The 26689-nt window shown below is 41.2% G+C and overlaps 1 protein-coding gene across 1 annotated transcript in view; it reads left to right on the top strand.

Annotated features, from left to right (window-relative positions):
- Nucleotides 1-26689, top strand: part of KCNMA1 (potassium calcium-activated channel subfamily M alpha 1) — a 736200-nt gene that overhangs the window by 347179 nt on the left and 362332 nt on the right. The window contains exons 8-9 of the mRNA XM_040439127.1: nucleotides 1304-1474; nucleotides 12866-12957. Of these exons, the coding sequence (XP_040295061.1) occupies nucleotides 1304-1474; nucleotides 12866-12957 (263 nt within the window). The remainder of the gene's footprint in view (nucleotides 1-1303; nucleotides 1475-12865; nucleotides 12958-26689) is intronic.

The raw sequence follows: 26689 nt of genomic DNA, 5'->3' as shown, positions 1-26689 counted from the left end.
CGGTTCTGCCTCCAGCAGTTAAAATGCAGACTTTAGATGTCCTCCTCTCCCAACACACAGTCTCAGCTTTTCAGCCCAGCACAGGGCTGAGTTCCCAAACCAGCGTTTTTCAGAGCTCCTCTGTCAGAGAGAGGTAATCACTCCTAGCTGACACTGCTGGCTGGGATTTTTATAGGCCAGTCAAGACCCAGCCTGGAACGTGGGGAGTAGTCACCCACCCATCACTTTGACTACGACGGATCCTTGCACCTTCCTACAATATATATATATACAGTACAGACCAAAAGTTTGGACACACCTTCTCATTCAAAGAGTTTTCTTTATTTTCATGACTATAAAGGCATCAAAACTATGAATTAACACATGTGGAATTATATACATAACAAACAAGTGTCAAACAACTGAAAATATGTCATATTCTAGGTTCTTCTAAGTAGCCACCTTTTGCTTTGATTACTGCTTTGCACACTCTTGGCATTCTCTTGATGAGCTTCAAGAGGTAGTCCCCTGAAATGGTCTTCCAACAGTCTTGAAGGAGTTCCCAGAGATGCTTAGCACTTGTTGGCCCTTTTGCCTTCACTCTGCAGTCCAGCTCACCCCAAACCATCTCGATTGGGTTCAGGTCCGGTGACTGTGGAGGCCAGGTCATCTGGCGCAGCACCCCATCACTCTCCTTCATGGTCAAATAGCCCTTACTTTCAAAGTTTTCCCAATTTTTCGGCTGACTGACTGACCTTCATTTCTTAAAGTAATGATGGCCACTCGTTTTTCTTTACTTAGCTGCTTTTTTCTTGCCATAATACAAATTCTAACAGTCTATTCAGTAGGACTATCAGCTGTGTATCCACCTGACTTCTCCTCAATGCAACTGATGGTCCCAACCCCATTTATAAGGCAAGAAATCCCACTTATTAAACCTGACAGGGCACACCTGTGAAGTGAAAACCATTTCAGGGGACTACCTCTTGTGGCTCATCAAGAGAATGCCAAGAGTGTGCAAAGCAGTAATCAAAGCAAAAGGTGGCTACTTTGAAGAACCTAGAATATGACATATTTTCAGTTGTTTCACACTTGTTTGTTATGTATATAATTCCACATGTGTTAATTCATAGTTTTGATGCCTTCAGTGTGAATCTACAATTTTCATAGTCATGAAAATAAAGAAGGTGTGTCCAAACTTTTGGTCTGTACTGTATATATACATACACAGCTCAACAGACAGTATCATATTTGATAGGATTAGATACACAGCCTTGTTTTTTACTTATTTAGGTTGATGTACTAATTAGAGTTTTCTGTATAGGTGGAGAACTCTGGAGACCCATGGGATGACTTTCGAAACTCACAGAGCATCTCATATTGGGAGTGTGTTTACCTACTAATGGTGACCATGTCTACTGTGGGATATGGAGATGTTTATGCAAAAACGACCCTTGGCCGTCTCTTTATGGTCTTCTTCATTCTTGGCGGTTTGGTAAACACAATTAAATTTCTATAGTAGTATTATGTTGGTTAGTTGCATTAAGGTCTGCAGAGAAAATTGAACTCATCTTACAAATAGATTTCACAAAAGAATTATACATCTACTTTCTTCAGTGGCCTGATCGTGTGGGACTGTGGCGACTATGTCTCTGCTTATTTTTTAATGCATGCATTTATAAGGATACACGATTGCCTGTCTTGTCCCGGACATGCTTAATGTGAAAAAATATTGCTTTCTAGTAAATAGATGTGGTCCCGGAGATTAATTCTTCTGGACCAATTTACTAAACACAGCAGATTAGCAAAGAACATCATGAAACATGCTCATTTGGATCATATTTGCATTAAACTAGATAACACCTCTCTGTATACTGATTTTTCAGATTTTCATAGTGACACAATTCCCTTAACTGACCTAAACAAAGTAACATCTGAAAGATACGTAGATAGATCAAATCAAGTCACCGTTCATGGCTGGGATAGATGTGCTATAGATGTGCCATGCAAATATATGTCTTTTTTTTAAGGCCTAGTAAACTCAGGGTCTTGGTCACATTACAGTAATGGTCTAGGCTTACATATAACTAGACACTAATAGACTTTAAACTAGTTCACAAGAATGGTGCAGTATAAAGCTACCAGTCAAATAATGACATAAAAACATTTTGATATTTACTAATGCTGTAGCCATTCTGGGGAAGAAGGCATATCAAGGAAGCCAAAAAGACCTTCCCTGGTAACCTGTAAACATACATGCAGTATCTTTGCTTCCTTTTTAACCATTAAAGGGGTTGTCCAGGTTCAGAGCTGAACCTGAACATACCCACATTTTCACCCAGGCAGCACCCCTAATATGAGCATCTCTACTTTGCATTGCACTGAATCGCGCAGGGCAAAGGCATTTTTAGGAGATCCAGTGATGTACCGGGCTATCCATAGGGACTGCTAGTCAGAGGCTTCCGCCCAACAGTGTATTCAGTGACGTCACCGGCACTAATGGGCCGGCTTTAGCGCTGCACTAGCCTGTAAAACAACTAGAGCAGCGCTAAAGCCCGGCCATCAGAGCCGGTGATGTCACCGAATACACTGTTGGCGGAAGCCTCCGCCTAGCAGTATAAAAACATAAACAAAGTAGCCCTTGCCCTGCATGAAATGCTGCAATGCTCATGTCAGAGGGGCTGCCTGGGTGAAAATGTGAATACATCCGGGTACAGCTCTGAACCCAGAAAACCGCTTTATTAAAACAGATCTGCATAGGCTAATCCTTGTTCACAGTCACCTGCAGTAACATGGACAGAGTCAACAAAATATCTTTTCTGCATGTTGACTATAAACAGGCAACAGAAAATTATTTAGTATATGTCTATGTGCATATCATCTCTTAATCTGTTCAGTTACTTTCTTACTGTACCAATCTACCATGTACATTCTTAAGTCAGTTGTGGGTATATGTGTAATTTTGATTGTGGATTTGGGGTATTGTACAACTGATGATTCTTTACTCCAGATGGCATTTTTTTTTCTTTCTGTAGCATGTTAGAGAAGACTCCATCTGTTGATATAATTTGTCACCACTGTAGATGTTGGAGATGAATAATGTAACCAATGTTAGGCAAATAAAATAAGGCATAGACACATGGGGAGTGAAGACCATAAGAATCATAAAGTTTCCATTCCCTAAACTGACTTGATTCAGTTAGTACTTACCTATTATATCCCTGCAACTTATTAATGGACCAACATGTAGACTCAGTTGGATTATAAAATACTAAAAGTATTGAAAGTATTATTGGTATTTCAGGATCAGCTTGGGTCGAACTTTTAAGGAAAATAATATAATGGCCACCAAACATTAGTGGTTTTACGGGAAACTTTGAGAAAAAAAAGAACTCTAACAAACAGAAAACCCAGATATGGTTTGAATACCAAACTTTTTAGAATTTAATACTTAAAATATCCTTTAATGTTTTATTTTATAAGTATATTGCTTTAGATTTATATTATAACTATTATTAAGGCATTTTAGGTAGGAAGATTGTTAAGAACACTAAAGGTATCACTAAGGCTTCTTATAATTGCCTTACAGAATGGACTTAGTGGCTTCTAAATGCAATAATGTACATTAATACATGCCATAACAAAGGCAACTGTAAAAAAAATATTCAAAAGAAAAAAAAAACACATAGCAACCACCAGACAAGGATGGAGCCAGCAGTTGGCCCCTTGTTAGACATTTGTGGGCGTACTTGCTTAGGTTAGTTTCACACTAGCACTAAAATTATCCGGTAGAGGAACAGCCTAGCCAGATACTACCTTTTCCGGCATTAGCGTGGGGATTCGGCTGGACAAGAAACGCTGCTTGCCAGATCAGCCTGTCGGATCATTTTAACGCTAGTGGGAAACTAGCCTTACTTGACTAAAATATAATTTCTGCATAACTAGACAGATTTGCCAAAAGTCTATGAATGCTCTAACATGCTGGACATGTTGCTTTGACTGTAAATTTTTCCATGAGAGAGAAATTTAAAGAAGATGATTCAGATTATTATTTTTTACTTATATTATTTTAACCGTTATGCCACTCTTAGCCTACATACATATTGTTTTTATGTTTTGCATTTGGAGTAATGTTCATCAGTCTGTATATATTTAAAACATATATTTCTTCCTTTTATGGAATAACCTCAAATTTGATGAGGACCATTGCTCTGCAGATTTTCATGCTATAGTACAAAATAGATTGAATGGATTTACCAATTATATACATTTTGCTGTCCAATCAGTAGCAACATACAGAATTTTTGTGATTGGTTTATAGTAGGTTTGATGTTCTAATTATGTTACCTGGGCTTTTATTTGTACTGAGCATAACTTGTGCCACAATCATAGTTTCCCAGGTGGGACATTTTCTACATGTTGTTACTTCCTTTGCTAAGCTTGTGAGTCACAGTAATGCTCATTACATCTGTATTCCAAATTATAGCATTTGAACAGGTAGATTGCTTATGTGTGCTTATTGTAGCTATAGGGTACCAACTTTCTACTGGCTTCTCACACAACAGTGAGTTAAGAGATTTTTTTATTGTGTTAAATACTAATATATACTGAAGTATCATTATCCATTCCTTGTCTCTTCAGTACATAAAAGATTAATAATTTAAATTTACTGGTTCTTGTGGAGATATTTTTTAAGGTTTCAGACTATTCCCTCTTTGCTTATTACCCTTTTTTGTCAACCCGTGGTCCCTTATTATTCCAACAAACAATATGAAATAACTCTGGGTCAAAGTGTCGGCAGGTTGGAGGTTATCTCATCATACCTATGCACATAAGTTTTAACCAAAATGGTATTCACAATGTGTAATGTTTTCACATATGGCTGTAATAAATTATGGTATAACCAAATAATTTCTGTCTTACACTTTAGGCATAATATTCTTATTTGGAGTGCTTGTGGTGATGTTCGCACTCTGTCACTAAAGATCATTTCCCTAATATAACAAGTAATATATACTAATTATGGTAGATGCATTGTAGACTAAACACAGCAGATTTGGCTGTGGTTCTCATCACTTTTGATGATTGGGTTTGCCAGAACAGTCTAAAATAATCACTCTAAATTTGTGTCTGGATATATACAGTACATCTGTATGCCTTTGCAGTCACATACATTTATCATTAACTCTTGAGATATACAGTACATTTTCTATACAGCTATATTGAAAGCTGGATCTCCACTAATGCGATTGACATATATTTGGCCATTAAAGTCTGTGGGTAAGTTGGGATATATATATCTCACGAGATTTTTCCAGTAGATAATCCAACATGTCTTCAGAAATGTGGTGTGAGAAAAAGTCCAACATGAACAAATGTAATTTGTACAGATATTTCTTAATGTTCATTTCCATCACATAGGTCTCATAGTTCCCGTTAGATTTATAGCATGTGTCATATATATTCAGTGCCATAACTCCAGGGCTCCAAGTGCAAAATCTGTAACAGAGCCCTGACCCACATAGCTATCATATATTCTATTGCAGTCTTTGTACAATATATGACAAAGGTGTTTTTTTTAGCTCCCTCTAGCCACATTAATCCCTTTAGGACCCAGCACACTAAACAGCTAGGTACCGCCAAGATGTTTTTGTGTAGCTGTAAATGCAGAGTCCTGATGTTGGTCAGTGTCAGGAGTTGGAGTCCAGTAGTGCCTAGAAGAAGAAAGGAGCAGGGAGCAGAGATCGGTAAATAGAGGTGTTTGATGTCTGACCCTGAATTTTTTATTTATTTTTATCTGATCTGAGATCTGATTAATGTAAGGGTCTGGCGTCTAAATTAACCCCTTAAGGACCAGCCCAGTTTGTGTTTTTGTATTTTCAATTTTTCATATGACTTTTTGATTACGTTTTATTTAAAAAAATTTAGGGGGAGGATAGCGAACAAAAAATAGAAATTAGGCCTTCTTTTATTCCCGATAATACCCCCCCCACACACACACACACACACACACACCGATACAGCATTCACCACGCATCACTAATATTTTTAAAATTTAAAGGGTTAGACATAAATGTGGCAGTACCCGTTATGTTTATATTTTATAGTTTATTTTTATATTTAAAATTGGGAAACTGATCATTTGATCATTTTCAATTTTGTGTTTTTAAAATTTTTCTAAATGTTATTTAAAAAAAAAAAATTTTGTCCTCTTAGGGAACATGTGATCCTTTCTTATACCATAGACTGAAATAATATATTGTTGTAGTATATGGGAATCTTACATACATCCTATTAAGCCCTGCCACAGGCAGAGCTTAGCAGTCAGTTTCCTATGGCAGGCTTGGGAGCCATCACAAGGTCCAAGACTGCCTTTGCAACAGATCAGAACACAGTGATTTTGCTGTGGGGGTCAAATTGGAGGACAGAAGGAGCTCCCTCCCTATGTCTAACTGCTCAGGTGCCATAGTTGCTATTGGTCATGGCATCTGAAATGACTGGGTCCTGGAGTTATATAGTCACATAATCTGGGGATGGAATTAATATTGAGGTATGGTCTGGAATTTGATACATCTTCTGCCCCATCTTGAATTTTCTACTTCTATGGATATATTATGTGACTACCATCATCCTAGAATGCTCAGATTTTTTTGTCAGGTCATATCATCTGCACCCGCTATAGATTTGCCCCCCATCTTTATTATTCATCTTCCTGTAAATGCTCATTGCCTGAGCATTCCTCGTCTTTGTGTTTTATCACTCTTTTCTCAGACATAGGTAGAGAAAGGACATCTATTTCCTGCAGCCACCTTTGACCACAGTAGGTTAAGTCATAAATGTTTGTTGGACAAAACATGGCTGTGTATTTATGTGTATTATTAGAGAAATAGACTGAACTTCCCTTTTACCCAACTCTCCCTAGTGTGTGACCCTCCAAAATAGCATCACCTTTTTTTTCCCCAAACTTTTTTGTCTGTTTAGTTTTGTTTTATGTCTCCCCACCACTTCCTAGATCCAAACATTTAAGGGACGTCCCCAATGAAAATTGGGAGTTTTTGCAGTTTTTTTTTTTTTTTTTTTTAATATGGATCTATGTTTGTGATATATATGACTATGACTGCATATTTTTCATAGACAAATATCGGTTTTGTTTGGCATTATTTATGCCCTGTCTCCTTAAATGTATTTTTTAAACATTTATATATCTGTTACATAACCATTGGTGCATTTTCCAGTGAATTGGTGCATTGTGGATGTAGCTATGTCAGAGGAAACTGTAATTCATTGCCAAGGAACGTCTACTCTCTTTGTTTTCCTATCTATTGTATGAAGCTGCATGTAATATTCCGTTCATACATTAGTAACATAGTAACAGTTTGTAAGGCTGAAAAAAGAAATGCGTCCTGGTTAGCCTATTATTTTAATGTATAGTATTTACAGTAAGTGCTTTGGCTAGCATACCGTACATGTATTTTAATGGAATGAATTATACAATAAGCCGAGCTATTCTTTCATGTAAAAAGAAAAAAAAAAATATATATATATATATATATATATATATTTATATATGTAAGTGCTTAGTGCTTGAATGATGTAAAAAATGCATCGGTTCATGCAAGCCTATCTGCCAAGATTATGTGTGTTAAATTAAAGGGAACCTGTCATCAACTTTATGCTGACCTCACTGAGGGCAGCATAAAATAGTGACAGAAATGCTGATTTTAGCTGTGTGTCTCATGAGCTAAAAGTAAGTGGTTGCCGAGAACCAGCATCATAATTATTGCAACCTGGGCCTGGAAAAGAGTCAAATCTACTTGAGAAGAGTCATAATCTCCTGCACTCTCACCTATCTGCTGATGATTGGCAGTTCTCTCCTAGACGGAAAGGGAGAAAACTAGGTAGAAGACAGTCAGTCATCAGCAGGTGGGCAGAGAGAGCAAAAATTCATGAATAACCATGACTCTTCTCAGGTGGCCGCGACTATTTTCCAGTCCTAGTCTGCAAAGATTGTGATGTTGGTTCTCGGCAACCACTTACTTTTTACTTTTAAATGACAGACCGCTGAAATCAACTCACCTGTCTCTGCTTTATTCTGCCATTAGTAACGGCAGCATAAAGTTGATGACAGGTACCCTTTAATGCTGATAAGAACATATTCTTAGTCAGACGTCTATGCTGTGAACTCATTTTTCTGTTTACTATAGTTATTTTTTTAACTTGTATTTCTACATCCTAGTGCATGTCACTGTATTTCTAAAAGGGTTCTGTTGCTTGCTGATAGTGTCTTCATAGGAAACAGCCCCTACATCGTGCCATATGATAGTGAAGCATAAGCCTTCAGCCTAAATTCTTGTTTGTAGATACTCTTAGAGGAGTTTTACAGGCTCCAGATATTGATGATCTATCCTAAGTATAGGTCATCAACATTAGATTGGTGGGGGTCCCACATCTCAGATTTTCCCTGCAGCCACCGGTACCAAAAATACCACTTTGAATGGAGCTGGACGCACAGCTCTGTTCAAAGTGTAATGGCTGTGCCAGGTTACTGCAGCTCAGTTTCCATTCAAGTGTCAAGTGTTGGACCCCACCTATTGGATATTGATGACCTATGCTGAGAATAGTTCTTCAACATTGGGAGTTTGGAAAACTCTATAAAATACCAGTTCTATAAAACTATTCTCCCTATATCCCAAAATCAGATGACAACCACAATCAACAGATAATACAGAGATACACATGATTAATGACCTGTCATCTCTCCTAACATATCTGCTTTAGTAACTAATTGTATCTCCATGAAATAACAATTCTGTAGCATCTTTTCTGTGTTGTGCATCCCTGTATTATTCCTCCTAAATAATTATGAGTAAATTGACAACTGGGCGCTACCCTCCCAGAGGTATGTCCCTACCCAGTCTGGAATTGACAACATTAATTGGACATTGTAGTGACACACCCCAAATAGTAATCCCCAGTCAATGTATTCATAAATTTTTGGGAAAAATCACAACGGAACAAAAGTTCTAATAAAAAGATTCTCCAGAATTGTTATTTCATTAAAAATATGACTATTTGCTAAACTAGATTTGCTGACAGGTATTCTACAGATATTCTGTTCTTGTAAGATGAGGAGAAATAGACAAACACTTAGGGCAGTTTGAAACGAGCGAGTTCACTTCGAGAAACACACAGTTTTTGGGAGCGTGATATCCTGTCCAGAACTCTGCTCCTGCGACAGGACCTCCCAGCATTATAATGATTTATAATGCTGTGTGTCTCTGCCTCACATTGGCTGTAATAGGACGAGAAATCAAACTCCCACATGGAGAGTGTTTCTCACAGTGAACTTGCTTGTCTGAAATTGGCCTAAATGTCAATGTTTGCATACATGGACTTTCTTGAACAGTGCTTGAATGTAAATCTTGAAGAGTAACAACCTTTTAGGCGTACACATCAAAATAAACTCTCTATAACTAAAGCCTCATGCACTCGACCGTATTTTTCATCCATATGCTATGTGCATTTTCTGCAGATTGCACACGGACCCATTAATTTACAGACCCATCTGTATTTTTTGTGGATCCCTGTGACAGTACCACAAATTATAGAACATGTCCTATTTTGGCTCGTATTACAGACAAGTATAGCCATTTCTATTGATGGGAGTGAGAAAATTGCAGACTGCACTTGAAAGCCATCCTCATTTTGCATGTCTGTGGTATGCGTACCAAATAACAAATACAATTGTGTGCATGAAGCCTTACGATGAGATTATTAGTCTTTACAACACCTTATGAAACAATTATAAACTTCATGTAGAAACTAAACTATATGTTCTGTTTGGAAAAGAGTGACAGTCACCTTGCAATGTCTTGCAGACAAATCACAAATTCACAGGAAAGGCACCTTTTGGTCATGTCTCTCTTTTATTACAATTAAATTTTTGTGATGTATACCTTTTTGTGGATTTTTGTGGCATTACCCCTTTTTTTTCTTACATATTGGGTATTATTTGGTAGACCCAAATATTTTTGCTCTTTCAAACACGCTCGGCAAAGGGAGATCAGATCCAAGCTTTGAGCAACCAGGGCTTGGTTGAGAATGTTTATAACTGACAGACTGGTAGAAGGGTTGATTAGCCCTTTGCTGAACTGAACTGCACCAGATTTTTAGGAATGAACATATTAAAATCTTGAATCAAAGTAAAGGTAATATATTCTACTTAAAAATGGCAACTAACTAAAACGAGTAATATAAAATTAAGTAAAATTGATTACAGTGCATAAATGTTTATTTTTCTTTTATAGTGAAAACCAGACTTTCATTAACATTGGCTACAGGCAAAAAAAATAAGATATTGTGATTTCAGCAAATACTTCTAAATCATTGTACAATGAAAATTAGACAATTTTCCAGTATACTTGTAATAAAATGCTGTGTATCAGTTCATCGTGATTTTCAAGAACTCTGTCAGTATACATTGAATGGTAAAGTTTGTTGTTTACTTGATCAATATTTCCAGGACATATTTTCTATTCTCTGGAAATTTTTAATAAACTGCAAGCAGAGATTTTGAAGACCAAAAGGAATTGATATAGAAAATTGTTTGTATAAATTTTCATTTACACAATGAATACTCTTTGAAACCATGACAAACTCTTAATACCACTGTAAACGTATGTAATATATTTCTATTTTTCCTTTTTTGCACTTATTTTTTTCTGTTTTCTTTTAAACACAGCAGTGTACACAAATGTTAATACCTAAAAACTGTCATGCAGCAAGCTATGTACTTATTATACTTGTTTTTTATTCTAATTATCACTTGTCACTCTTTCATGCTTTGAATGCACAATAATGTACTACTGTTCTGAATGTGCTGAGGGTCTGATTATTCCCACATACATTCATAATACTGAATGTAAGCACTATTGCTAGAATACAAAAAATAATACTAGAATGTATTTGTTTGCTAATTTAGAGATTAATGTCTTTATGACATAATATGCCGACCAGAACAGTACACCGTTGTCCACTCAACTAGTAATAGTGATAATATAATCAGCAGAAAGCCTGCTTCTTAAAACTTTTCAGGTTGCAACATAAAAAAACAACAACAATGAAAGTAACAAAGATATATTACAATGATGCAGGATTTTGCATTTAATGACTACATAGCCAATGTTAATGATACACTTAATTTTAACTATATTTTGGTTTATTGTGTCAGATCACATTTCTGAGTTTTCCAATAGATAAAACTGTACAAACTATTTAGAGATTAAATGTGTGGTCTAATATCCTCATCTCTGCTCAGATACAGTTAGAGCAATGAAAACAGTACAATTTTATGTAAAATCATACAAAGTTTCTTGTGAGCACATGGTAAAATAAGTTCACATCTGTGCGAAGCTAGTGGTAATTCATTCTCAGAGAATCCTTAACCTGATGTAGCCATTCAGGTGACCAAATTGTTAAAAGCACCAAATATTTTTGGAGACTGCTATAACCCGTTATAATTCCTTGACAAAGCAAGTCTCCTGTATTGCCCATAAAATATCAATGTTGGAGCACCTTCTCAGAAGTGTCTTGTTCCCCCTGGATATGTATGCATAAGCTTATAACTGAGTGTCACCATTACCTTTATCAGTAGGGTGTGTACTGTTACTACTCACGGTAACAGCACATGCGTGAAATTAAGATAGTGCTGCGAGAGCATTGGCCATCTTAATCTGGCCTCATTGCAAAGAATGCTCTTTACCATTGATATACAGATAGTCCCTCAGCCAGAGTACACATAATATGATGAACAAATCGGATTCGTCCATAGCAGAACAAACCAATTCACTCATCACTAGTGTGTACCTACGCAGTCTGACACTGTCAGCACTGATTGGACAGTGTTAGGCCTCTTGCACACGAACATTTGTTTTTTCCGTTCCGTTTTTGTGGATTCCGTTTGCGGTCCGTATGCGGAACCATTCATTTGAATGGTTCCTCAAAAAAATGGAATGTACTCTGTATGCATTCTGTTTCCGTATTTCCGTTCTGCTGAAAGAGAGATAGAACTTGCCTGCAAATAATGATCCGTAGCTCAATTAAAGTCAATGGTTCCGCAAAAAAAAACTGAATGCATACGCAATGCATCCGTATGTCTTCCATATCTGTTCCGTTTTTGCTGAACCATTTATTGAACATTTTATGCCCAGCCCAATTTTTTTATGTACTTACTGTTTAAGCATTATTGTATGCTTCCGTTTCTGTTTGCGATCCACAAAATACGGATCACAAACGGAAACCAAATGGAAAAACGGAACAGCAAAACGAAGCGGAAACACTAGTTAAACAAACAAAAAAAAAACGGAAAAACTGATCAGTTTAAAACGGACCGCAAAAAAACATACGGTCGTTTGCAAGTGGCCTTAGAGTGTGTTTGGAGGCAGAGAGCACATATAAACTAAACCTAACATGGTATATATATCTTGAGAACATTTCCTAGGGTACGACCACACATTCAGGTTTCTTGATTTAGTTTTGGAAGCCAGTACCAGGAGTGAAAAAAATAATAATGTTGTATCTGTCCTTAATACGGTCACTCCTTGAATAATCCACTCCTGATTTTGGCTTCTAAAACTGCATGAAGAAACCTTAACATGAAGCTGTACCCTTAGACGAATAGTAATGTTTCATTCCTTTAATCTGGTGTATCTAATACACGTGCATTAAAACAACTTATTTATTTGTATACTAAATCCATCCAAACCTGGTTAATTTAGCTGGAACTGCTCCCCCAAGTCCACCCCCTATGTCAAGCGTGTCCTTTTCTGCAACAGACGTCCTTTCTTTCTTTTTAGTCTTCTCTTCTGTCTCCTGTCTTCCTTCCTAGGCCATGTTTGCCAGCTACGTCCCTGAAATCATAGAGTTAATAGGAAACCGAAAGAAATATGGTGGTTCTTATAGTGCAGTTAGTGGACGGAAGTAAGTATTGACCAAGGCGTGGTGTCATTGCTGCAGGGCGAACCTCTCTGCATGCTATTTGTCCTTTGTTTTTTTCTTCCTATTTCTCGTTCCACGCACTCAGGCAATGTTTGCCCGATATGTCCCCGAAATTGCTGCTCTCATCCTTAACCGGAAGAAATATGGCGGGACGTTTAACTCGACAAGAGGGAGAAAGTAAGTTTGGTTTTCTTTTTTTTTCTTAAGACGAAGGTAAATTTTGGATATTTTAAAGGTATTCCATTTACCATTAATTATTATTATTTTTTTTTTTATATAGTGATTTTCTTTCTTAAATAACAATGACTTTAAATTCTTTAACTTCAAAATGATTACAAAACATATATTATAATTTTCATATTATGTTTAATTTTTCAAATGCCACATAACATTATTTACTTAGATTATACAGTGGTTATTATTTGTGGTTGTGAAAAATATTTCTTTCAATAATACATTGGGCCACTGTAGCCCACAGTTCTGACCTTACTTTGCACAAATGAAAGCATATGCTTTGTGTTTTTCATGAGTACCCGTTAATTTAAACTTGATGTGGGGTACTTGTCTCTGTGCCTAGACCAAATTTCACCTTTTGGAATGCTGCATCATTATTTTTATTTGCAAATTTGGCTATGTTTGACTTTTCTTTTGCAGGACAGTCAAGACTTTGTTATAATACAAAAATTAAATCAATAAACAAATGTGGCCAGCATTATCTTGACTCCATAAACACCAGAATTGTCACATTTACACAGTTTGTTGTATTAATATAATGTGATATTGTTGCCTTAACACGTTAAACCAGTCAAGATAACATTGGTAGCTTTGGTGTTTAACTTTGCCCACTATTAGGCCTCTTGCATATGACCATATGTATTTTATGGTCCGCAAAAAACGGATCCACAAAAAATACGGATGACATCTGTGTGCATTCCGTATTTTGCGGAACGGAAGAGCCGTCTCTTCATAGCACAGTACTATAATGCGGACAATAATAGGACATGTTCTAATTTTTAGTGGAACGGAAATATGGAAATGGAATGCACACGGAGTACCTTCCGTTTCTTTTGCAGACCGTATACAGAACCATTCCTTTCAAATGGGTCCGCCAAAAAAACGGAAGGACGCGGAATTAAAATACGTTCGTGTGCAAGAGGTAGATTATTTGCACAGATAGGAAAGAAATAAAACCTTTTTTCCATAGCATTCTCCTTTGTTTTCTAACACTGTTTACTCAGTTCTATACATATTACCCCCAAAACAGTTCTTTCATTATTATCTGTTGTTAAACCACATATATTTACTTCATCCAGCATCTACTATAGCTTTAGTGTCAGGGAACTAAGATTCCTATTTAATGTTATATGTTTCTGAATACATAACACTTATATAAAAAGTTGTTTTTGTAAGCTGCTCAGCCAACAAAAAAAGGGGCAATGTTGGTATTATGTAATTTTTTTTAAATGTACATTCTATAGTATGTAGATATGTTAGACCATTACTATGTCACACTTATGCAAAGTCTACTGTCCATATTAGGCCATCCTCAGATGTTAGAATCAAACATCAAAATGTTAGTTTGACTGACACTGAATCTGATGCTGACTTTGTTATTGACCCTGATGCTGACCCTGATACTGACCATGATGCTGACTCTGATGCCGACTGTGATGGCAACCCTGATGATGACTCTGACACTGACTGTCATGCTGATGCTGACTCTGATATGTGAACATTCAGTTTTTTAGACCTCTGAAGTGAAGCAGAATTTGGTCCGAAGTTTAGGAACACTTAGATTCGCAACTAATCCAAATTTCCTCACACTTTGTGGTAATGAAGCAGTTTTTTTTGTAAAATCGTGGCTGCACGTATTACAAAGTGAAAGTAAGAAGCAGGGGAATGCAAGATCACCCATAATGCCATGCAGACAGCCAATCCGCAGATAACCATCCCCTGTGATGTCACAGCTCTAAAATAAACCTCATCTTGCACATTCTCCGCCATCGTCCTGTGAGCTGAGCATAGGGAGAGACATGGCAATCACTTATGCGCTAGGGACAGTGTTGCTGAAAACAATTAATAGAAGAATATTGGAAAGAGAGAGTGCAAGGAGAGTACAGGGAGACTGCAGGGATAATGTATCGCTGTGTGCATCACATTCTAGTGCACCAACATTCAGAGTTAATGCATTATTTTAGTGATATAATTAGTGTGCCACAGTATTAAAGGCAGGTGTAATATTTCGCCATATGCATCACGTTCTAGTGAACCGACATTCAGAGTCAATCCATTATTTTAGTGATACAGTTACTGTACAATATGGCCAACAGGCAGTTGCCTTGGCCCTCCAAAGGAACGGGCAGTGGCAAAAATGTTGCTGTAGCCGGCACAAGTAGCAGCAGAAGAAGAGGGCATGGTAGCAGCCACAGCAACAAGCGACAACAGATACACACAGCCATTAATCAGTGGGTTCCTCTGACACCATGCTTAGTTGGCATGGCCCAAAAACTGTCACCTGTCCTGAACCTGCCTCTTGCTTTTGCAACTCCTTCTGCTAGGCAAGTAATGACAGCTGCCGCCTCTGCTTTGCTTTTCAGCGACAATTAGCTTTGTAAGCACAGTCAGCAGTTACAGGCCAGCCCAGACTTGGAGGAGAGGTCCATTGCAGACTCCTTTAGGTGTGCAACTAGCGATGATGACAGTCGGATGGGAGCACATGTTGCAAGAGGTTAGGCATGTGCGGTGAGATTAAAACAAGTGAAGAGCAAACATATGTAGATGATGTATCCAATCGCCCATGGGAGCCGGGTGAAGAGGGGGCATCGTCATCATCAAGGGATGAGGGTGGCAGTGTGCCCTTGAGACAGCAGGGTGGAAGCAGTGGGACATCTGGAGCCAAATGCGGGAGGGGTACACCGTCTACTACTCAGGAAACTACCTGTGAAGCACACACTAGCGGTGCATAGGTTCATAAAAGAAGCGGAAAATACCATACTCAGCAGTGTTTTTCACCAGATCACTGGGGGACATTAGAGTGGTGGTATGCAGGATGTGTAGGTGAGGCATAGCCAGGGTGCTAATGTTGGCCCTGCTTTAACACATGGAGCGTCACCAGAAAGTGGCATAGGAAAACCATGCCACTCATCTAATGTTACAGCCCCATCGACTTCAATGTCGTCTATTGATCCTGATGCTCCTCCTCTTCTTACTTCTCGTCACTTGTTTCAACAGCAATCGATCACTGAGGTGATTGCAAAAAGACAACAGTATGTGTGCACTCATCCAACAGTGCAGAAGCTGAACGTGCACCTGGCCAAGTTGCTGGTACTACAGTCCCTCCCTTTCCATGTATTTGACTCTGCACATTTCAGGGAACTGATGGCTTGTGCCCACCCAAGATGGAGAGTCCCAAGCCGACATTACTTTTCTCAAAAAGCTGTACCATGCCTGCACACATACATTGAGCAGAAGGTGGACCAGTCCTTGTGTCTGGTAAAGTTCATGCCAGAACTGGCATATGGAGTTGCAACTATGGTCAAGGACAATATACTGTATGTTGTTTACAGCCCACTGGGTAAATGTTGTTCCAGCCCAGACACACCAGCCCCTTGGCCAGGTGATAGCAATGTCGCCTCGGGTTGTTATGTGGGGATTTATGTGCCAATGTCCTCATCAGCCTCCTCATTCTCCACCTTATCCTCACTCCCCCCTCTAGGCACACACAGTTCATAGTGGTCCTAAATCATATCACCTATGCAAAGCTAGGCGTTGTCATGCAGTTCTGTACCTTGTCAGTCTGGCCGAACTGAGCCACACAGGAGAGGAACTTCTCGACATCATCATCGAACACTGTGCATACACTTCAGCCACTCTTACCCTGCAAAACACGCCCTTCTTGAGCTGCAAAAGCAAAATGCTCTTCCCCAACATCGCCTGCTAAGCGACGTTGCCACCTGTTGGAACTCCACGCTCCATATGAGCAGAGGAAGGCGGTCAATGATTGTCACGGATGATGTTCCAGATAGCTGGAACTTATGAATAAACATCCAACTGGATTGATCCCAAACTAAGGAGGATATAGGTGAGCCCTATAATACCCTAAGAGCTCTCCCTGACTGCTATGCCCATGCAAGGGTCTCAATTGTAGACGATTGCATGCCCACCTACCTAAGACTGTGTGACACCTGAAAACCCTATAATAGTGTAATACGGACGGAGTCAGGGTCACCTAGAATCAAGCCAGCAAGGAAAGACAATACATGAAAAAGACTTATCTGAGCAAACAGCAGCAGCAGCCTCCAGCAGTGAACACTTCATCCATGAAGTAGTATAAACCGCAAAGTGAGGCAGTATGGGAGGGAATATAAAGGGAGACGATTAATCTAAATAGGTGACACCTGGGAGAAGGAAAGGAGATAACAAAGTAAACCAAAACAAAGAACATCATGCAAGAGGTAGAGAAGGACGTCTGCCAGACCTTCTCACAGAACTGGCGGTGACAATGATTTCTTAATACTGCAGACGGACAGGAATCTTGCTGTGTAACTTCCACATTAGTCGGTTCCAGCTCATGCATGACACATGCCGTTTGCTCTGGCCCTTTGAGTAGGCCACTGATGTCATTCCAATCCTTCACATCCTGGAGGGGATGCTGAGATATCCGATTGGCGAGGCGACAAAAGACTACAGCTACCTAAGCCCTGAGGAGGATGAACTGGCAGAGCAAGAAGAGGAGGATGAGGATGAGTAGGAGGACAAATGCCCAGGAATTCTATACACTACTAGGTTGGTTTATCTGCCCAAGCGACAGGAGAGGAGCAGAAGGAGCATGAGGAACTGGAGGTTAACGATGATGGCAGAAGACCCTGACAGACCGTGGCAGTATGCAGTAGAGATGGAGGTGAGGAAGATAAATCAGGTGCCTGATGCAACAGAATAGATCATTCTGCCACTAATAATCGTACTGTAGTGTGCTGGCCCACTGGAATATTGTGCAAAATGGGCCATTACCTCTGACCACGTTCTGATGCTGCCACCCACCTGATTCCACCTGCCTGCTGCCTCTACTGCCATTCCTACTAAGGAGCTTCTTGGCCTACTGATATTTACAAGGATATGCATATCACTGGACACACTGCTGTTGTTGGGTTCTGCTACAACTGTCATCTGCCACCATCTTGTGCTGTATGCCACTGCTGCTGCCCCCCCCACCCGCTCTGTCATGGCGCCATTATTGTCACTATTACTGCCAGCGCTGCTGCTGCCACCCTGCCCACTCTGTCACGGGACCACTATTGTCACTGTTACTGCCACTGCTGCCTCCCTCCCCACTGTGTCATGGGGATATTATTGTCACTGTTACTACCTCTGTCATGGGGCCACTATTGTGACTGTTACTGCCGACCTCCCCACTCTGTCATTGGGCTACTACTTGAATGTTGTTGCACTACACAATTACGTACACGGCTATAAATTGTAGCAGAGTCTGTAGTTCAGTAGTCCTACGCTCTCCCTGCACTCTCTAACTTCCAATCCTTCACACTAAGATTGGGCCACTAAGTGGGAAGGATATTGTTCTGTCCTCCTTATGTGTGAAGGTACATAGCTTGACAGACAGCTAAACCTTATCCCGGCAATGAATTGACAATGGAGTAACGTCCAACTTTATCTTTATTGCAAAGATATAAATGCACGGTAAAACTGAGGAACAGAAAAAACAATGCGCTTACTAATGGGGTCTGACATATAGTAATGCATATACAAACACAGATGCATATCTAAACCAGAGCATTCTATCTGCATAACAAGCATGGTCCCTAGCTTCTAACTATAAGCTGCTATAAAGGAAAGGAAAAGGATATGCAAAATAAATAAGAAAACAGATGCAAAGCAGGCTGTAATGTGACATACCAGCGATGCTACTGTGAGCTTAGATGTAGAGGATTTCTCAAGAGGCTTCCAAGCCATGTGCTATCCTCAGGCAGTGATGACTGTGAATGAATAAAATGGCTGCTATGTGCAGAATGGGTGCCGGATTAGAAAAAATGGATCCAGCACCATTAACTTACATTGTTTTTAGTGCTGGATCCAGTTTATTCAGTTTCTCAGACCGGACACAAAACAGCAGCTTGCAGCGGTTTTGTGTCTGGTCAAAACACTGAAAAACCGGAACGGAAGGCATCCTGATCTGGTTTGCTGTGTTTTTTCTCCATTGACAATGAATGGTGACAAAACGGAAGCATTATGCCCCAGTTTTGAGATCCCCTGCAAAACACATATGTAAAAGTAGCCTTAATCATGTCAACCCTTAGACGCCTCTTCTCAAGACTAAATAAATGTAATTATTTTAATTTTTCCTCATAACTAGGATCATCCATGCCCCTTATCAGTTTAGTCGCTCTTCTTTGTACATTTTCTAGCTCCAGGGCCTCTCCCTTTAGTGAAGAGGGGGTCCTTCCTGCCAGTTGTGCTGAAGCTCCAGGGTGTGGCCAGCAAGCCTGCTGGAACCTGTTGTCCTCCAGTGTGGTGACTGAGGGGACAAGCAGGGGGCAGACAGCTGCGTGGGAAGAGTATGCAAATGAGGTCAGGGCTGTCCAAGGAGAAGTAGGGCAGCCAGGTGAAGCCTCAGTGGCTTCCTCTACCACTGGGATGTCAGAGGGCCAGGTTAGTTCATCTGGACTGGCGACTTGGTCGGGAGCCGAGGGGAAGCAGGCACTACCAGCAGTGGCAACGGCTGTCACGCGCAATGGGAGTGCAGGGCTCACCGGAGGAGTGGCCTAGGGATCGGCAGTTGGTAGAACTGACCGGGGATGTGGCAGTCTCATCCATTCTGACCACGTCCACCAGGGGTTTCAGGTGGTGTTAGGGGCTAGCGCCAGCTTGAAAGCTCCCACAGAGCATGTGGCACGGCCTCCCTTGGATTCAGACCCCCAGAGGAAACGGTCCAACAGGTTTACCAGAGGCGTGGCCTAGGGACCGACAATTTGTGGTATCCTATCCGTTCATGGTGGAATTTCTGTGGGCTGCGCATGAGATGCCGGTGACCAGATACCCAGGAGCCGCTAAGACAAAGGCCTGGAGGGAAGACGTAGTCACCCCTGGGGCATCGGTCATCAAGGGAGTCATGCGCTTCCAGGAAAAGGCGCCAGCCTTGTCGCGGTTGGTTCACGACAGTATGGGGCAGGCCCAGACCGTCCAGAAGCGGGGGTACGACCAGTTGGCTTGTTAGAGGACCCCTCCCAGAATGCCGCCCCTTCCGGGAAATGTTAGCCAAAACACCCGGAAGGACGGCGTCCACCAAAATGCCCTTCGGCATGGAGTATGCCCCTGCCACTTCTAAGCGAATGGTCAAGCTGCTTAAGGGACTTGAAGGTTACGCGGCCGCGTACCTGGAGGTCATTGCCGTCTTCGGTCCTACAGGGGAGGATCCCTGAGAGCATCTTGCGCAGATGCTCGGGCAGATCTTCCATGCAGGCTTGACCCTTATGCCAGGAAAGTGCCAGCTGGGCATAGCGAGGGGCCTCGGGCAGGCAGGGAAGCATCGTAACCGGAACCTGGGAGAGTGGATGCCAGCTCATCCTGGCTCACCCTCTGGGACAAGCACCAGGTGATGTCCTTCCTGGGCTCCGCCGGGTACTATAGGGAGTTCGCACCCCACTATAGTAGCCTGGCGAGGCCACTAACGGACCACACCAGGAAGAAGCTGCCCTCCGCAGTCGATTGGACAAACGACTGCGAGACGGCCTTCCAGGCGCTGGAGGATGCCTTTTCTAGTACCAACTGATGCCAGCCATTGTGGCCTCAGGGTCAGGCTCAGTCTGGGTGACTCCATGGGTCAGGAACGAATGGGAGGTGAGTACGCGGGAGCCTGGCGCTCCAGCCGTACCACTTTGCCATTCACCACCAGAGAGGGTGCGGATGGGCGCACGGGGGAACACATGAATGTGCTGCCCCCTGGCGCCCTCTAAAAGGGGGAGGTGTGAGGAATATGGATTAATATTTACTGTCAGCCATGTCCTCACACCCCCATTTGCTGACAGATAGCGGAGGTAGTGAACCCCACAGGAGGGCCCTGCTTCAAAGCCCTCAGCCCTGATTGTCATTTGATTCACCTTTTTGTCAGCCCCCATGCAAATAGGCTCTCACTCCACTAAATCTGCCATCTGACAAGCAGATGGTTGAAATCCACAGGGGGTCCTAGCTCAAAGGATGCCCCAGGTGGATAGACTCACACCTCTTCCAGCAGCTAGGAGCCAAGCCAAGGGAACAGAAAGGATCTCTCAGTATGGGATCCCAAACCTTTCCCCAGTTCAATCAGATTAGCAGACATGTTGGCACCTACATTTCATAAGGATTTATGAATCGTCCGTTCATCCCAGGCATAATTCGGTTATATTTTTGCGATCCTGGGGCAAAGCCAAACATCCATGTAGTCCTGGCTTGAGACTAGCATGTCAGGGAAAGGAGATATCCATATCTCCCAAAAGAAACCACATAACGGTACCAGTTTTGGACTCTACTTGTAGCCGGAACCCAGGCAGGTCCGTTGGTCCCAGAACTATCTCCCTGTGACCCTCTGGTCTGGAGCTATGAACCCTAAAGGGTTTTGTGGGTCATTTGCTGCCAGCCCAGAAGAGGGGGAGTGGACCCCTCCCTGAGGCCGGGAGGGGAGGGGCCGGCTACAGGTTAAAAGGCTTGAGCCAGCAAGCGGCCGGGTCTTTCTCTGAAGAAGGGTCACATCGTGTAATGTGTTTAGAGGGACCCAGGAACTAGCTGAGATCACGGCCCTTCATGTGGACTCCAGCAAAGAACAACTCACAACCAAAAGTAACTTTCATCTTACCCGGTAACTGACTTTTACACTGCCTAACCCTGTTGTACCCATATAACCCGTATCTGTAACCTCAGACCACTGTGTATATTCTCTGTGTATATTGTGTTAAATCTAGTGTGCCCTTACGGCGATTAAATATATAATTTAATCTTGTGCTATCTTGTATCTCGATCACGAATCCCCACGTCCGTGTTTTGGCCTAGTTATAAGCTACCGCGGGTTGGTTTCTCACACTATATAATCCCATTAGCGAACCGGGCTTATATCAAACGAGAAGCTGGTGGCAGATTTTCCGGGCTGAGACAGCGCTGTTTTCACTGCGGCAGTGAAAAGGCTCTCTCAGCTTGTTGACTCTCTGTGCCCGCGTGGACAGGAGTTGTGTGTGTAAACTGTACCAACCTGACCTTACCTGCTCCTCTGGAGGCCGTAACATCACTTTTTTGGTAACCAGGGACATTACCGCGTCTCGTGAGCTCGACGCAGCTGACGTCAAGCGGGCACGAGGTGTGGTATTTGTCACAAGAGCCCTCTCTCTTCTCGGTGATGTTAAGGAGTTTATAGATTACACCAAGTATTATTTTTTTTGTGTTTGTTTTCCATTATAATACCACCCATAAGATTTCAACATCCTAACCATCTTCACCCACAATTGCCTTTTTCACACTCGTGTTCATTTTACTCCTAATATACAGGGAGTGCAGAATTATTAGGCAAGTTGTATTTTTGAGGATTAATTTTATTATTGAACAACAACCATGTTCTCAATGAACCCAAAAAACTCATTAATATCAAAGCTGAATATTTTTGGAAGTAGTTTTTAGTTTGTTTTTAGTTTTAGCTATTTTAGGGGGATATCTGTGTGTGCAGGTGACTATTACTGTGCATAATTATTAGGCAACTTAACAAAAAACTAATATATACCCATTTCAATTATTTATTTTTACCAGTGAAACCAATATAACATCTCAACATTCACAAATATACATTTCTGGCATTCAAAAACAAAACAAAAACAAATCAGTGACCAATATAGCCACCTTTCTTTGCAAGGACACTCAAAAGCCTGCCATCCATGGATTCTGTCAGTGTTTTGATCTGTTCACCATCAACATTGCGTGCAGCAGCAACCACAGCCTCCCAGACACTGTTCAGAGAGGTGTACTGTTTTCCCTCCTTGTAAATCTCACATTTGATGATGGACCACAGGTTCTCAATGGGGTTCAGATCAGGTGAACAAGGAGGCCATGTCATTAGATTTTCTTCTTTTATACCCTTTCTTGCCAGCCACGCTGTGGAGTACTTGGACGCGTGTGATGGAGCATTGTCCTGCATGAAAATCATGTTTTTCTTGAAGGATGCAGACTTCTTCCTGTACCACTGCTTGAAGAAGGTGTCTTCCAGAAACTGGCAGTAGGACTGGGAGTTGAGCTTGACTCCATCCTCAACCCGAAAAGGCCCCACAAGCTCATCTTTGATGATACCAGCCCAAACCAGTACTCCACCTCCACCTTGCTGGCGTCTGAGTCGGACTGGAGCTCTCTGCCCTTTACCAATCCAGCCACGGGCCCATCCATCTGGCCCATCAAGACTCACTCTCATTTCATCAGTCCATAAAACCTTAGAAAAATCAGTCTTGAGATATTTCTTGGCCCAGTCTTGACGTTTCAGCTTGTGTGTCTTGTTCAGTGGTGGTCGTCTTTCAGCCTTTCTTACCTTGGCCATGTCTCTGAGTATTGCACACCTTGTGCTTTTGGGCACTCCAGTGATGTTGCAGCTCTGAAATATGGCCAAACTGGTGGCAAGTGGCATCTTGGCAGCTGCACGCTTGACTTTTCTCAGTTCATGGGCAGTTATTTTGCGCCTTGGTTTTTCCACACGCTTCTTGCGACCCTGTTGACTATTTTGAATGAAACGCTTGATTGTTCGATGATCACGCTTCAGAAGCTTTGCAATTTTAAGAGTGCTGCATCCCTCTGCAAGATATCTCACTATTTTTGACTTTTCTGAGCCTGTCAAGTCCTTCTTTTGACCCATTTTGCCAAAGGAAAGGAAGTTGCCTAATAATTATGCACACCTAATATAGGGTGTTGATGTCATTAGACCACACCCCTTCTCATTACAGAGATGCACATCACCTAATATGCTTAATTGGTAGTAGGCTTTCGAGCCTATACAGCTTGGAGTAAGACAACATGCATAAAGAGGATGATGTGGTCAAAATACTCATTTGCCTAATAATTCTGCACTCCCTGTATAGACATACCACCTAATTTTTCCATTTGCCCTTTTTTTCTTAAAGAGTGTAAAACCCTGAAGATTAACACTAGTGTTGAGCGTAGCAAGGCATTTGAAGTGGAATTAGATCCGAAAGTTAGGAAAACTTCGGTTTGCAACGAATCCTAATTTTATCGCGCTTCGTGGTAACGAATCAGGTTTTCCTAAAATGGAGGCTGCACATGTTACAAAGCAAAACTAAGTGTAAAGGAGATAAGCCCGGGAACGCAAGATCACCCATAATGCTGTGCAGCCAGTTAATCTGCAGATAGCCATCCCTTGTGATGTCACCATTGTTCTGTGAGCTGATTATAGTGAAAGATGTGGCAAGCGTTTATGCGCTAGGCACAGTGTTGCTGAAAACGATTAATAGAAGAATATTAGAGAGGGAGAGTGCAGGGAGACTTATTCTGCATCAGTTTTATTTATTTATTTCTACATTTACTTATTCCTACATCAGCCATAGATTGAAGCCTTTGCACTGCCAGCTTGCCAACCAATACAATCCAGTGTGCACCTCTTAGGGGGGGCAGGTCTTAATGATGTCCATCCTCATCTTTTGCTGACTTTACCTCTTCCAAATCATCCTTCCAAAGTCTCCATGTCCTAGAAAAGTCAGCAAGATGCAGAGAGAGGAGGAGCTGGATGTTCCATATTCTCATCATATTAGATTATGTGGAAAAGGAGGAAAAACAGATGGCAGAAGAAGGGCTCTCACCTGTTAGGCAGGAGAGCGCTGGGGTTGGAGAAGTGGATATGCCAGAGCTGATTAATATTCAGTGTCTACTGTCTCTTCAGGAGACTGTAGGCCAGAACAGCAATAATGTGCATGTTGTGCCCCCACCCCCTCCCCTTACCAGCCAAACTGCATACCAGCAACGGCCCCGGTATCTGCTAGAGCTGCCATTTCTTAGACTGACACCCTTGCATCATCACCGAAATTGGCAATTTTACCTGGAAGCACAGCAATAGGAGTGGCCTTTCATTTCTTGGACCTCTTTGAACACTCTTCTTGACTACATTAACCCTGTTACCTACATGCTCCTCCTGACTATTATTGACACCGCTTGGCAAGCAGCAGACATTACACAGCAGACACTGTACACCAGCTTTATGAATGCAGTAAGCTAAATCTGTGTGAATACAGTTACACAGGAAGCTGGACCCAATTTGTTATCCAATCAAAATTGGTATATAAATATCGTAACAAATAAAAAAAATAATAGCAAACAAAAATATCTTTTGGAGAGACTAAAAATGGAATGGTCACCTATCAGGGTCAGCAACAGCATTAAGCCTCATACACACGTCAGTGTTTCACGGATGTGTGCTGTCTGTGTTCTCTACGGACAGCACACATCCCCATTCATTTTATTGTGTGTATTCACACATCAGTGTTTTAGCACGGTCCGTGTTTTTATCTCGGATGCATGCTCTATTTTGTCCGTGCTCACGGATCCATCACGTCCATTATAGTCTATGGGTCCGTGTTTCACGGATCATTAGGAAGAGATGCTTCAATAATTATTTTTCAGCTGTTCAGTGTCAGTGAAACATGGATGCAACACTGACAGCAAAAAACGGACACACGGACCCAACACGGATCCTTCACAGACAGCTTCACAGGTGCATCACTGACCACCTGCTCAAGGAATAGAGCACAGACACGGACGTGTGAATGAGGTTTTAGAGTCAGAGTCAGCATCACTGGCAGGGTCAGCATCAGGCATAGCGTCACAGTCAGAGTCAAAGTAACATTATTTTGATTTTTGATTCTGACATCTAAGGATGGCCTAATATGGACACCTTATCATATTGGATAGCAAAATTATTGTTTGTCCAGCTTTTTCCCATTTGGAGTTAGTTTTAGAAACAAAAAGTTAAGGGTAGGTTCACACAGTGATATTTTATACAGGTTTTTGTGCACTTTTGCCTTTTTAATGGTGTGAGGCTTTAAAAACGACATCTCCAGATGCTACCTGAAAGTCTATGGCAAATATGAAACACAGGATATACAAAAGTTTTTTGCTACTGGTATTTTTTTTATTAATTAGGTGGCTATTTTTGGGTCTCTGGCATTTTTTTTTAATGCAGTATGTTTAAGCTTTTGCTGTTTTTTTTGGGTGTTTTGGAACCTTTTCTATAGGGGAAAACTACCAGAAAAAATGTGGTTCACACAGTTCACTAAAACTGCTGCTAAAATGGCATAAAATTGCATGTGGTATAAATAATGTGAGTGATTTTATGGAGTTTTTTTGAGTGAACAAAAAACACTAGTGCAAAATGTGTGTAGGTCAAATATTGATTCTATAGAATTGATTCACTTATCTCTAGACTAGCTTAAGACTACTTTCACACTCGCGTTTTGTGCGGATCCGTCATGGACGGATCCGTTCAGAAAATACGACCATCTGCATCCGTTCAGAATAGATCCGTTTGTATTATCTTTAACATAACCAAGACGGATCCGTCTTGAACACCATTGAAAGTCAATGGAGGACGGATCAGTTTTCTATTGTGCCAGATTGTGTCAGTGAAAACAGAACCGTCCCCATTGACTTACATTGTGTGCCAGGACGGATCCGTTTGGCTCAGTTTCATCAGACT

Source organism: Bufo bufo, chromosome 6 (assembly GCF_905171765.1).
Source record: "Bufo bufo chromosome 6, aBufBuf1.1, whole genome shotgun sequence".
In the NCBI taxonomy this organism is placed as follows: Eukaryota; Metazoa; Chordata; class Amphibia; order Anura; family Bufonidae; genus Bufo; species Bufo bufo.
The sequence above is the reverse complement of the archived record's forward strand: the minus strand, read 5'-3'. Positions and strand labels throughout refer to the sequence as shown.